Source organism: Globicephala melas, chromosome X (assembly GCF_963455315.2).
Source record: "Globicephala melas chromosome X, mGloMel1.2, whole genome shotgun sequence".
NCBI classification, from domain to species: Eukaryota; Metazoa; Chordata; class Mammalia; order Artiodactyla; family Delphinidae; genus Globicephala; species Globicephala melas.
The window spans coordinates 37230408-37245917 of record NC_083335.1 but is presented as its reverse complement, the minus strand read 5'-3'; the positions used below and the strand labels follow the sequence as shown (position 1 = coordinate 37245917).

Below are 15510 nucleotides of genomic sequence, written 5' to 3'. Positions count from 1 at the left end.
ACTCTAAGCAGAAATTTGGAAATATTTCCAAGTATGTAGAAAGAATCAGACAACAGGCAAAGGGAGCTGAAAGGACTGACAGAGGAAAAACATAAAGTAGAATTAAAGAGTCATGAGCAAGTCAAAATTAAGAATATAAAGCAGAAAAAGAGGTAAAGAAACCAAAAGGAAGTTAAAAAAAGAAAAAAACAGGCAAAAGGAAAATACCTGAATTATGTTTATGCAATATTAGATCCAGGAGGTCCCTAAAGCTGACTTTAGAACAACTTCTAAATTCCACATTCCTTGAAGTTCATTGCCACGATAATACCTGTATTAGATTTCCATAAGATTTCATTTCCCTTTTGGCCACAAGGATCCTTACAATAATTCCCCCATTCTTTTGGTTAGCTTTTGTGAAAGTAGAATGAGCACCACAAGAGAAGACCATGCCCAGTCACAAAGGATCCCCGGGGTCACTATCACTCAGGACACTGGAGAGGTTAAAGATTGGATCCCACGTTCCATTCTTTATAGCCATGTGGTCACCATGCTCTTCATCTGAGAATAAAAAGTCTTATTTGAAAAGAATTCCCTCCCCAGAAATGCTGAAAATTAATGACATTATCAAGACCCCCCCCCTTTATTGATTAATTCATTCTAACATTGTGTAACTACTATATTCAAGGCAAAAAAACCCAGAAAAACAATTAAGAAAAAAACAAGTCCTTGTTGTAAGGGAGCTTATCTTCGCCCAAAGAAGATTTTTTTTTTTTAAGTCAGAATTTCCTGACACGGACAGATGTCCAAAGATAACGTATACTTAAGAGAAAACAGCAAATTCTATGATTATGTCTGTGTGTATCCCATTTTTGTAAAACAAATAAATTTAATGTATGTTTGTAAGCATTTGGAAAAAAGCCTGTTAAGACAAGCACCAAACTGTTTTCTCTAGAGGGTGTGATATATGTATATATGCATGTGTGTATGGTTTTTATAATTTTTAAAAAAGCAACTACCATCACTACCACTAAAGAAAGAGGTTAACAGACAAATGAACAGCTCTCCAAAGATGCTGTGCAATACCTTCAGGAAATTAATACCTGTCAGTCTAAACACAAAGGACTCTTGAGTCATAAAAAAATGGTATGATTATTTTAAACTGTTTATATAGTATTTATCTTTGTTCCTTATTTTCATGGTATTTTTAAAAGGTATAAATTAGCTCTGGCATAGTAGGCAATATTCAAATAACAATAATATTTCAATTAATACCAAAAGAAGCAATGGTTTTGAGAACGAAGGTTCTATCACAGTCTGATTTTGCAAGTTACAACTTTGGTCTAAACTAAATACAGTCAACTCTATGTTATCTGTGTACTAAAAGGGAAGCACTGTTCTATAAATAATAGAAAATAATTGCATACCAAATTTGGATTTACATTTAAATAAATCTCACTCTGATGATCTTAAAAATCATTACATAAAATAGTGAGACCATCCTTTAAAAGATCCTACTATCCAATTTTCCTATCTTGTCTCTGATCAACAACTATGTATCTTACTCCATGCTAGGAATGGACATCATTACTTTCATAGACTAATGCAAAAGATGAGATTTATAACAAGCAAGCTTCTCTTAAAACTTGCTGGTTATACCTAGGGCAGAGAATAATCTCAAATGGCTATAAATTTACAAATACAGATACTCGAAAGCTGTCCTACAGGGCTAATTTGTGAGATGAAGAATCTGAGCAAGTAAATATACTTGGGGGGAAGGAAAGGTGAGTAGGGGAAAAAATCAACAGTGGGTTGGGGGTATTGAGTTGAGACATATCTGATGGGGAGGTGGGTAAGTACATAAGGCAGTGGTGGATGGGATGGGCTAGTAGCAAAGGTACCAGTTTGCAGGAAGGAATCTTAAGACTCAGATAGGTAGGGGATGAGTTATGGCAGAGTCACCAAAAAGCCTGCAAATTCATATTTCAGTGACTCCGCCCACGACTGAAAGAATCAATTTTTTGTTCAGCATTTTATAAGGGAAACTATGTGTTATATTTCTTGCAAATATGGTTACTTATAAAATTCTCAAGCCATGCCCTTCATAATGCTCATAGGTTGGCCAGTTAGCCGAGTACACAGTAGAAATTCAGTTAAGTGTTGGTCATGCAAAAGATGGTTTACATCTCTGTTTAGGAATAATTATTTTAAACTTAACAAGGACTGACTTTTAGTTTATGACAGGTTTGAATAAAGATTCATTTCAGCCCTAAGTAAACTTTTAAAAGTCAGAACAAACAAGACTTCCCTAAAGTGGAGTCTGACTTAAATGGTAGGTTTAAGTAGTAACTGACCTCTAACCACCCAGCTCACAACAGCTAAAAGGCAATGGATAACCAAGTTTTCTTTAATTTACAACCTAACTAGTGCCTAACTGGCAGAAACAAATTTAGGATAGGTCCACAGAAACTCCTGTAATCAGCTTAAGGAGAGGATCAACTTTAATACAGGTCAAACCTTAAATTAACTTTTAGAGAATAAAACTCTATGAATCCCAGTGTACTGGGTCACTTTAAATAGTATGGTCAATAATAAGAATTTTTAAGTTTCAGAGTTGACAAGAGTTTGATAGCAGCTTTGATTATCGTCATCTCAAAGAAGTAATCTCATTGACATCAACTGTCTCATTCTACCCTTTGGCAATTGTCAATACTGATGTACCTTTTGGATATGCTGGTGAGATGATCAAAACCTTCTTAGTCCTAGAAGCTAAGGAATACAACCTACTTACTGCTTTTGTTATGCAGTACATTTCCAGTGAGCATTCAAACACATCCCAGTAGTTCTAAAAATCTTACTAGATGCAACAGCAGCTGCTCCACCTGCTCCAGGGAAATTTAATCCAAATCCCAATGCTGTACCACCAAGCATTCCAGCCAAAGTTGTAGGGGCACCACCAACTGCAGAGAACAACATAATATTACCTATTACTCTTTTAATCAAAAACAGTGAATGAAGAATTTATATAGGGTATTTTTCATCTGAGTCCTTTAGTAACTTTGGCTAAGCCTCAAAAAACTATAGTCAATCCATTTATATGAAAAGTCTAGAAAAGGCATAGATAGAGACAGAAAACAGATTAGTAGTTGTCTCGGGCTGAGAGATCTTACTGGGATGATAGAAATGTTCTAAAACTGCACTATGGTGAGAGTTACACAATTCGGTAAATTGATTAAAAATCACTGAACTATACACTTACATTAATTTTATGACATGTAGATTATATCTCATTAAAGTTGATTTTAAAAACACTGTGGTCAAGGTTTCTTTTCATTTTGTAGGCAAGGACATCAAAGACAGGAAAGAAAAAAGAAACCTGTCAAAAGTCAGAAGTCAGACTTACCCGGTGGCACAGTGGTTAAGAATCCGCCTGCCAATGCAGGGGACACACGTTCAAGCCCTGGTTCGGGAAGATCCCACATGCCATGGAGCAACTAGGCCCGTGCGCCACAACTACGGAGCCTGAGCTCTAGAGCCCGCGAGCCACAACTACTGAGCCCACACGCTGCAACTACTGAAGCCCGCGCACCTAGAGCCCATGCTCCCCAACAAGAGAAACCACCGCAATGAGAAGCCCACGCACCGCAACAAAGAGTAGCCCCCACTTGCCGCAACTAGAGAAAGCCTGCACGCAGCAACAAAGACCAAGTGCAGTCCCAAATAAATAAATAAATAAATTAATTAATTTTTAAGAAAAGGTCAGAAGTCAAGTTTTTGATTGGAAATGGAATTCATTCAATAATTTTAACTCCCAACCTCAGACATGGTCATATTCACAAAATCTATTATACTTGAGAAGGATATTGCTTACATATATCAAAAGGTTTCCAGAATCTCAGTCATGTCTCAGGAGTGGAACTGTATCTACTTGGAAGAAAATACAATTCAAGTGGCAACCTGCAATTTCAACTAATGTTCCACCTACGCCAACTGCACAAGGCAATGGGGGATGGCGGCCGCCATTTTTCAGGCTCAACTAGGCATCAGCAATTCCTGGCAAGTTTTATTCCCAGAAATGGTGACAGGCTTGCTATAACAGGGCTTTGGGAGGGCCATATTACTGCTAGGATTACAATAACAAACTCTAATGATGAACATCATGGCTGTAATAATCATGTTAATATAAAATTCATAGTGAAAGCCATGACAATCAGGTTTTTAGCAAAGGTACTATTGATATCAACAGTTACAAACGGGATCAAGCATAATGATAATTTATGAGACGTCGGAGATCCATAGCTTATACTGGCAAATTGAGTTAAGTGGCCTGATGCGAAATAATAGTATTTTCTTTGCAACCAGTAACTTACATGAGAGTCCAGTAGCAGCAGTGGAGGTAGAAACGTTTGAAAATGAGGTAAACAGCATGGTGCTTGAACTAGTAGCGGTAGCAACAGTAGATGCTGGAACCAACCCTAAATTAAAGTAACAAGCAGAAAAATATGTCAATAAAAATAATTTTTAATAAGTAAAACACCATTATAACAAACTTCACTTATATGGAGAAATAACAACAAAGCAAGGAAAATCAAGTACCCTGATAGTTAATAAATGTGACATAGTAAAATTCCGATTTAAAAAATAGTTCATCAGTACTGCTTAGTATAGCCAGCCTTCTAGCACCATCATAAGAAAGAAACTCTACTAAAAAAGTGAGCAACCTAACAGGGGGGTCCACTTCTAAATTTGTGACATAAGAAGTCCTAGGGTACCATTCCCCAGTGAAGCAACCATAACTGGTAAAAAATATTTTTTTTAAAAAATTGAAATCTCTGGAAATTGTCCTGAAGGTACAGCAAATAAAGAAACATTTATTCAAGAAAATCTGCTAAAATTCAGTAATACAAGTGAGAGTCTACAGCATATGAATCATAACCCACGCTCTTCCCTCCATCCCCTTGCTCCCCTTGAGAGAAGCTACACTCCAGGCAGGAGTCGCCAAGAAGACTGGACTCCCTCTTCCCTCAGCTCCCAACCAATGAATATAGTATCTCATTAGGAGGGGAAGCAGCCAGCATTCCTCATCACCCCTGACACACAGTTAAAGGATTGAAATTCCTGGTGAGTACAGCCAAGAGCTGAGGGGCTCCTTTCCTCCAGTCAGCCCCCACTCATAGGGCAGAGGGTCTACACCAGGCACAGTAGGCTTGCAATGCTGGAGCCCCATCAATCACCCTGACTGCCCTGCCCCAGCTTACCTGTAGGGCTGAGGTTGCATGCCGGAAGAGAGAAGCAAGAAGATCAGAAGCAACGGTCACTGCCCAGCACCCAAAGCACTGGTTCAAAGATTTTGCCCAGGGATAAAGGTAGCCCATAAGAACAGAAAGCTATGTCCAGAAGAACTGACTTTATTTGAAACAGAGTATGAGGAAGTTCAAGCCAAAGGACTCTCTCGAAAAAAAATAGAGATTTTGGTGGTAAGCAATTAAGAGGAAGTAAGCTTCATGAGAGCAACATTTAGGCTGCAGGCCAGCCAGTTTAGCAGAGATAACCAGGGAAAGAGAAGGCTGAAAAGAGCCCTCCTGAGGATCAGAAAAATTAAGTACTGATACATGAATGAATCTTGAAAACATTTTGCTAAATGAAAGAAGCCAGACACAGAAGGCCACATATTGTATGGTCCCATTTATATGAAATGTCCAGAAGAGGTAAATCCATAGACAGAAAGTATATTAGTGGTTACCAGGAGCTGGAAAGAGAAGGTAATGGGAGGTGACTGCTAATGGTTACAGGGTTTCTTTTTGCAGTGATGAGAATGTTCTTGAATTACATAGTGGTGATAGTTGCACACTCTGTGAATATGTTTAAAAGAAACACTGAATTGCACAGTTTAAAAGCGTGACTTTTAAGATATATGAATTATACCTCAATTATGCTGTTATTTAAAAAATACATGATCATCTCAATAGAAGCAGAAAAAGCATCTGAGAAAATCCAACACTTTTTCACGATGAAAACACTCAACAAACTAGAAAGAGAAGGGAACTTCCTCAACATGATAAAGGGCATTTATGAAAAACCTACAGCTAACGTCATGCTTATCAGTGAAAAACAATACTTTTCCACTGCCGTCAAAAACAAAACATGGATGTCTGCTCTTACCACTTCAATTCAACAACACACTGGAAGTTTTAGCCAGGACAATTAGGCAAGAAGACAAATAAAGGATACCAGATTGCAAAGTAAGAAGTAAAATTATCTCTATAAACAGATGACATGATCATGAATACAGAAAATTCTAAGGAACCCATAAAAAAATCTGGAGAAAAACAAATATCATATATTAACGCATATATGTGGAATCTGAAAAAATTGGTATAGATGACCTTATTTACAGAGCAGAAATAGAGACACAGACGTAGAGAGAACAAATGTATGGATACCAAGGGGGAAAGTGGGGGGTGGGATGCATTGGGAGATTGGGATTGACATATATACACTATTGATACTATGTATAAGATAGATAACTAATGAGAACCTACTGTATAGCACAGGGGACTCTACTCAATGCTCTATGGTGACCTGAATGGGAAGGAAATCCAAAAAAGAGGGGATGTATGGATAAGTACAGCTGATTCACTTTGCTGTACAGTATAAACTAACACAATATTGTAAAGCAACTATACTCCAATAAAAAAAATCTATTAGAACAATGAACAAGTTCTGCAAAGTTGCAGGATACAAGATCAATATAAAAATAAATTTCAATTCTATATATTATCAATGAACAATCCAAAAATGAAATTAAGAATATAATTCCATTTACGATTGTTCAAAATGAATAAAATAGTTAAGAACAAATCTAACAAAACAAGTGTAAGGCTTGTATCCAGAAAAATAAAAAACATTATTGAAAGAAATTAAAGGCATCCTAAATAAACAGAAAGCTCTCATGTTCATGGATCAGATAATTTTATATTGTTAAGATGGTATGGTAGACAGAAAAATGGTCCCCAAAGATGGCCACATCCTAATACCCAGAGTCTGTGAACATATTACCTTACTTGACAAGAGACTTTACAAATGAAGTGAAGGTTAAGTAACTTGGAAGAGGGAGATTATCCTGGATTATCCAGGTAAGCAAAATCTAAGGACATGAATCCTTAAAAGTAGAGATCCTTTCCAGGCTGTGGTCAGAAGGAGATGGTGACTACAAAAGAATAGTCAGGGGATTTCCCTGGCGGTCCAGTGGGTAAGACTGTGCTTCCACTGCAGGGGGCACAGGTTTGATCCCTGGTTGAGAAACAAAGATCCCACGTGCTTCGCAGTGCAGCCAAAAAAAAAAGAAAAAAAGAATGGTCATAAAGATGCAAGGTTGTTGATACAAACGGCCATCTAACACTTGAAATCATACTCAATGTCATTAGTCATTAGGGAATTGCAAATCAAAACCACGACGAGATACTACTTCATATCGACTAGGATGGCAATAACCAAAAAGACATAATATCAAGTGTTAGCAAGGATATGCAGAAATTGTAAACCTCAGGCAATGCTAATGGGAATGTAAAATAGTGTAATCTCTTTGGAAAACTGTATGCACTTCCTCAAAGTGTTCAACATAAAGTTACCATATGACCCAGTAATTCCACTCCTAGGTATACAAACAAAAGAAATGATAACATATATCCACACTAAAATATGTACATGAATGTTCACAGCAGCATTATTCATAACAGAAAAAGATGAAAGGAAACAACCCAAATGAATATCAACTGATGAATGGATGAATAAAATGTGGTATATTAATACAATGGAATTTTATTTGGCCATAAAAAAGAAGCGCTGATTCATGCTAAAACATGGATGAGCCTTGAAAACATGCTAAGTAAAAGAAGCTAATCACGAAATACCACATATTGTATGATTCTATTTAGATGAAATGTCCAGAACAGAGCAATCTATAGAGACAGAAAGCAGATTCATGGTTGCCAGAACTGGGGTAAGAAGAGAACGGGCAGCGACTGTTAATGGGTATGACGTTTCTTCGGTGGGTAATGAAAATGTTCTAAAATTGACTTCAGTAATGGCTGCACAACTCTGTGACTATCCTAAAAACCAATTAATTGTGCACTTTAAATGGGTAAATTATGTGGTATGTGAATTATACAATAATAAATCTGTGAGAAAAAGTAATAAATAGAAGTCTGGAATAAAGTTTCAGAAAACAAATTACCTGGACTCTTCTTGAAAATTTAAAATAAAATCTATAAAAGAAATAAAGCTAGAGAAATTAAGTACATAAAGACACAAATAAGCTTAATTGGTTAATTGAAAACAAAGTTTACCTTTTCATCCTCACTATAGATCATTGCACACGGCACGTGATAGTAAGTACTCAATAAATATTTATGCTGAATCGAGCCAACCTTTTCCAATACATAATTTTCCAATACATAATTACAGATATTCTTCTTCCTTTTCAAAAGGAAAAAGTGCTTAATAAGTAACTGCATTTGAATCTGTTGATACCTGTATCCAACTGTTGAACAATTCATGACAATATATGATGTAAGACTCTGCTATCCAAAACATCTAGGGCCACCGGGGGTTTGGGGACAGGGGGGAGATGCTAGGAAGGAACCGGGAACATTACCACATACCTCCAACTATTTAAAATATGTATCATGGAATATCCCTATGTTTCATTTAAGAGAAGCACCACATGTATACTTTTAAAGAAATAACCAATTATAGCAAAGGTGTTTTAATATTTCTAATTCAATACCTACCAGTGAGGCTAAATTTTTATCATGGGTTTAATGGCTGCTTTAATTTCTTCATTCAAAATTGCCTATTCATGTCATCTGCCCATTTTCTCATTGGAGTATTGTCTTCTTATTATTGATTTTTAATAAAAGTATTATATATATATTGAGGCTATTTAGTCAAATGTTGCAAATATTTCCTAATCCCAGTTTGTCATTTGCTTTTTTGATTTTGTTTTTATTTTTTATGTAGTCAAATCTTTCCATTGTTTTCTCCTTTATGGTTTATGTCTCCATATCATGTTTCAAAATTCCCTCAAACATATAAAAGGTGTTCAACTTCACTTTTAGGAGAAAATCACACATTATAACTACCTTGAGAACAATTTCACCTAACAGATGGGGAGAAATAAAAAAACTGGTAACACACTCTGTTTAAGGACACTGTGAAGAAATGGGCAGCCTCCGAGATTTCTAATGGGAGTGTAAACTGGTATAACCCCTATGCAAAATAAGTGGCCAATGTTTTAAAAATTACAAATGCATCTATCTTTTGAACCAGTAATACTTCTTTTAGAAATTTATCCACAAAGATATACTTATACACCTGCAAAATGACATGTAAAATAAGATCCATTGCACCACTGTTTATATTAGCAAAAGAGGAAACAACCCAAACGTCCACCAGCAAAGGGTTAGATAAATTATAGCACATCCAGACCATGGAATTCTATGATGCTATAAAAAATACTGAGGAAGCTCTCCATATACTGATTGATGTGAAAAGAGCTACAAAATGTTTAAAATAAGTGTATTAAGTTTTACGTTTAAAAAGCAAGGTACCGAATAATGTGCAGAGTATACTCTCATTTATATTATTTTTTAAAAAGGCAGAGGGCTAAGAATATATATTTTTATTCGCTAGCAAATCCATGAAGAAACTCTGGAAGGATACATACAATTACAGTGGCTAGCTGAATAGAGGGGGTGGGGAAGGGGTAAGGGAGTAATACAGGGTAGATGGGGGCAGTATACTTATTTATACTATTTTTATAGTCTTAATTTTAAATCATTTGACAGACTATATTATATATTTTAAAATTATACTTAAATAAATGGTCCTCTCCCTAACCCAAGAAATATTATTTACACATTTTCATATTCACCTATGCTTTTTAAATATTTATGGTTTCATTTTCTATCTTTAATTCACCTAGTATTTCTTTCAGTTAATCTTTTTAAGCAAAACATAATCCCCTTCCCCCAAATCACCTGGCTAGCCAGCTATTGCAATTCATTTGTTCACTACTCCATCCTCTCTCCCCAGATTGGAAATGTCATCTTCATAAACCCAGGTTTGTTTCTGTACTTTAAAATTTTTCACTGATTTTTCCTTCTATCCCTGTTCCACAAGAGAGTTCCAATTATTGAAGCACTAGAATTCATTTATTTTTTATACTAAATATTTTAAACTTATAGTCAGAGAATAAATTTACAATATATTTTCATATATTTTTCTACAAGTACACTATCATTACTTTTCTTAAAAAACAAGACATGACTAGTCTCATGCACTTATCCCCTTCATTTAAACTCTAGAACCTTGTCAAGTCCCTCCTTCCTTTCCTTCCCTCAAAGATTCCCATTGTGGTTTTATAAGAATTATGTTCAACGTGTTGGTTAATTTAGAACTAAATGACATTCCTGTACTATCGAGTGTGTGTATTCTTCATTTCTTCATGTCTTCTTTTATATTCCTCAGTAAAACTGTATGGTTATCTTCATATAGGTCATGCACATTTTTAAAGTTCATTCTTAGGCATTTCATACCTTTGGTTGAAATTGTTAATGGGAAATTCCTCCATTATATTTCCCAATTACTACTGTTTAAACATGGGAAAGTGACTGTTTTTTGCATTATTTATTTTGTAACTGACTGTATTACTGAAATCTCTTCACTAGCGCTAATTAAATTTACACTCAAGTTATGCCCATATTTTAAAGTCTTGATCATCTGTCTCAGATACTGGCATAATTTCAGGGGCCTGACCTTAAATCACATACCCAAAGGTAACTAAGGAAACAAATGCCATTTAATATGATGTGCTTTTAAGCTAAAGGAGCCTGACTCTTAAATAAGGAAGGGTTTAAAAGACAAAGTCTCATTTTCCTAATCATAGGGCTAGAACAGGGTTTTTCAACATGGCACTACTGACAGCTTGGGCCGATAATAATGGACAATGGAGGACTGTCCCATGCTGGGATTTAAGACATGCATATTTGGTCTTTGTACCCTTTCTTGGACAAAGACCCTAAAACCCTTGTAATTTCCTAAGTGAGGAGAGAGATAGAAGCATCTTCTGTTATAATATTTGGGTTTTGTCCCCAGTTTCAGAAATAGCTCCAAGAGCAATAAAGGTGAAAGGAGCCTCTGCAAGTCCCTTTCAACCACACCTGATTTATGTCAAAGAGGTGAACTTTAGAAAGCCCCTAAGGCTGAGAGACTGGTTACCAGAGGAGCCAACCAAGTGATTAGAGGGTTGGGGCTTTTAGCCTAACCCTCTGACATCTCAGGAGAGGAGAGGAGCTGGAGATTGAGTTCAATCACCAGAGGCCAAAGATTTCATCAATCATGCCTACATAATGGAAGCTCCATCAAAACCCTAAATGAAGGGCTTTGGAGAGCTTCTGGGTTGGTGAACACACGGAGGTGCTAGGAGGGTGACGTGCCTGGAGAGGACATGGACGATCTGGGCTGCTCCCCCATACTTTGCCTTACGCATCTCTTCTATTTGGCTGTTCCTAAATTGTATCATTTATAGTGAACCAGAAATTTTAGGTCAAGTGTTTCCCAGAGTTCTGTGAGCTGTTCTAGCAAATCATCCAACCCAAGGAGGGAGGGGTCACAGGCACCCCCAGTTTGTAGTCAGTTGGTCAGAAGTACAGGTGACAACCTGGGACTTGCAATTGATATCTGAAGTGGGGGACAGTCTTGAGGAACTGAGCCCTTACCCTGTGGGGTCTGTGCTACCTCCAGGTGGTGAGCATCATAGCTGAATTGTAGGACACCCATTTGGTGTCTGGAGAGTTGGAGAATTGGTTGGTGTGGGAAGAACTCCCATATATTTGGTGTCAAAAGGTTGTGTGTTGAGGACAACAAAATTTTCCTTTATGTGCACTGCAAAGTATTTAGCAGCATCCCTGGGCTCTACCCACTAGATGCCAGTAACACTCACCCAGTCTGGACAACCAAAAATGTCTCCAGATACTGCCAAATATCCTCTGGGAGAAGGGGCAAAAATCGCCTCCAGTTGAGAACCACTGGACAAGAGGAAGGGTTCAATACCATAATTTTCTCCATCTAGTGCTATAAGGCTAACAAAATCAGCCTTAATTCCTTCATGTTTAAGAACAGAGGAAAATGTCAACTAGCTTAATGAATTGTTAGCCATAGAAAATAGGCATTTTTTTTAACAGAATGGGGGAAGGTGGCCATACACTACAAGATAGTGGGGCTTGCTACAATAACGAAATGGTGATACTAGAGGAAGAAAGGACAGATAATAGAACAAAATAGGAAGTCCAGAAGCAGAACCAAGCATATATAATAATTTGGTGTATGAGGAAGGCAGCATCTCAAATCAATAGGGAAAAAATGGCCATTTAATGAAATACTATGGTTTAATTCACTAATCATTTAGAAAAAAGATTCCTAAAAATATAATGGAATTCTATAAATGTTCAAGTAATCAATAGGAAGGCAGGAAATTCCTAAAAATATAAACCATAAAAGAACAAAAAGAATTAAGAATCCTAAGGTGAAAAAGGCCTATACAAATAAGTCCAGAGAGAGAAACTCAGAAGAATGAGAGATTTGACAACATAAAAATTTACATCTTAAGGATTTCCATTTCCAGGAAAATGTACTTTCCCTATTCCTCCCACTACGTATGGCTTAAACCCCTGGACATTATATATAAAATGAACAAGAAAACCCTGAAAGGTGGCGAGAAGGCAAATCAACTAGGGATCTTGAGACCCAAGGAACATTATGGTAATGAATTCCATGGGTTTTCTTTCTGCCTTGTATTTCCCAGGCTCGGAGTTGAATAGGTTGGCCAGTCAGAAATGACAATGGGTATAGAAAAACAAAACCAAACCCAACAAAAACCTGCTCTCTAGACAAAAGACAAGAATGGGGCAGACCAACAAGACAGAAAACTTTTAGACAATAACCAAACATCACAGAAAAAAGTGTGGTCCCGCTCCCTACCTATTCCAGAGAACAGCAAGTGAGGAACTTAAACTTCCACCATTGTGAGGCTATAACGAGGTGTCCCAGTACCCCAGCCAGGATGGTATCAGAGAAGGTCAAGTAGGGAGCCAGGATGTTACCTCTGCCAGCAGTTAATGAACCATGTCCTCACAGTGTCAGTGGAAACCACATCAGGAGCAGGAACTCCCACTCCTGCCCAGCAGTAACTAGGAGACCCTTGCCTTGGGTAGCAATGGAGACGGACTAGGGAAAATGAAGTTCTACTCCCACCTTACAGTAACACAGTGAAACCCTTCTGTCTCATGCCAGAGCAATGTCACATAAAGCCAGCTAAAGCAAAAGTCTTGAATCTGATTCAGAGTCTCATAACATAATAAGAAAATGTCCAGGTTTCAATTAAAAATCACTCTTCCTACCAAGAACCAGAAAGATCTCAAATGGAATTTAAAAAGACAATACCAAGATAATAGAAATGTTAGAATTATTTGACAAATATTTCAAAGCATCCATGATAAAAGTGCATCAAAAAGAAATTATGAACACACTTGAAACACAAGAAAAAATACCCTTAGCAAAAAAAAAGAAAAAGAAAAGAAATGAAAATCTCTACAAAGAAATAGAAGATATAAAGAAGAGTCAAGTGGAAATTTGAGATAACCAGATAACCAATAACCAAAATGCAAACCTGAAGCCAAGCAAAAGGACTCAGCAGCAGAACAGAGGGGATAGAGACAAGAATCAATGAACTTGATGACAGAATGATAGGAATCTACACCAAGACACTTAATAATTAAATTTCTGAAAACTAAAGACAAAGAAGAAATATTGAAAACAGCAAGAGAAAAATGTCATCTGACCTAAGGAGGAAAAATTATTTGAATGACAAATAGTTACACAAATTGACATCCATACCATGGAATACTATGCAGCAATAAAACAAACAACTGACTCACACAACAATCTGGATGATCTAAAGGGAAGTATACTGAGTGAAAAAAGCCATTCCCAAAAGATTACATACTGTATGATTCCATCCATATAACGTTTTTGAAATGTCAAAATTACAGTAATGGAGAGCAGATTAATAGTTGCCAGGGTTAATAGAGTGTGGGAGCAGAAGAGAAGTAGGTGTTGCTATGAAAGGGCAAAATGAGGAATCCTAGTGGTGAGAGAACTATTCTATATCTTGACTACCAATATCAACATCCTGGTTGCAATATTGTACTATAGTTTCACAAGATGTTACCACAAGGAGAAAGTGGCCAAAGGGTATGTGGGATCTCTTTATTTTTTCTTACAACTGCATGAGAATCTACAATTATGTCAAAATAAAAAGCTTAATTTAAAAATTTAAAACCTTTTAATATCTATAAAACTAAGTAAAGTAAAACCGAAACAAACTGGGGAAAATACTTCTTTTTGGGGGGGAGGGGAATTACGTCCTTATTTTCACTAACATCTAGCAGAACCTGAGCACTTTCTTTAGTTATAAAGGTAGGCAACAAACCACGTAGGTTAGTAGTACCTGTGACTTTGTCACCAACAGAAATCATAGGTACAAAAATACTTCTTATACAAATATCAAAGCGTTAGGCTATTGCAACTGCATATAAACGAGAAAAAGATAAGCACCATATTAGAAAACTGAGCAGGGAATTCCCCGGTGGTCCAATGGTTAGGGCTCCACACTCCCACTGCCAAAGGCGCGGGTTCGAGGGCCTGGGTTCGATCCTCAGTTGGGGGAATTAAGATCCCGCAAGCCGCATGGTGCGCCCCCCCCCGCCAAAAAAGAAAAAAAGACAGAAAACTGAGCAAAAGATACAAAAAGGGAATTCATTCAATTTCCCTCTCTCTCTCTCTCTCACACACACACACACACACACACACACACAAACACACGAAAAAAACACAAATACAATTAATCAATCATTTGAAGAGAAGTCAGCCTTACTACTAATAAAGGAAAATGTAAATGAACATGATGCTATGATACTATTTTCAGTGTTAAACTACCAAAGCTTAAAAAACAAACAAACAAAAGGGATAATATCCAACATATTTAACACCGTGGGGAAATGTATACTTTCATAAAAACGACAAAGATAGCCAACGTTTATTGAATACCTATTATATACATGTCAGACAAGGTTCTAAGCAGTTATTTATATTCACTTACCTACCTAATCCTCACAACAACCCTACAAGGTAAAACGCTGAGCACTTACTGATGAGCAAACTAAGCACTGAGAGCTTAGAGTAACTTGTCCAAGGTCAGAGAACTAGTAAACAACAGAGCCAAAGTTCAAACACTTATTTCCTGGTTGTTTTTTTATTGATAACAGATATGTATTATTTGTAATATCAAAAATTCATTTGTACACAATTAAAATAATGCCCCCCAAGGTAGTGACCAAATATTCTAGCATCATAATGATTTTAATGCTCCACTTCATCTCTTTGTGTCCTACAATGCCATACCAACCAATC

General features: G+C 36.8%; 1 protein-coding gene across 1 annotated transcript in view; it reads right to left on the bottom strand.

The window, feature by feature from the left end:
- Positions 1 to 15510, bottom strand: part of NUP62CL (nucleoporin 62 C-terminal like) — a 68863-nt gene that overhangs the window by 34546 nt on the left and 18807 nt on the right. The window contains exons 3-4 of the mRNA XM_060292010.1: positions 4350 to 4454; positions 2838 to 2939 (exon numbers count right to left, since the gene is read on the bottom strand). Coding sequence (XP_060147993.1) covers positions 2838 to 2939; positions 4350 to 4454 — 207 coding nt within the window. The remainder of the gene's footprint in view (positions 1 to 2837; positions 2940 to 4349; positions 4455 to 15510) is intronic.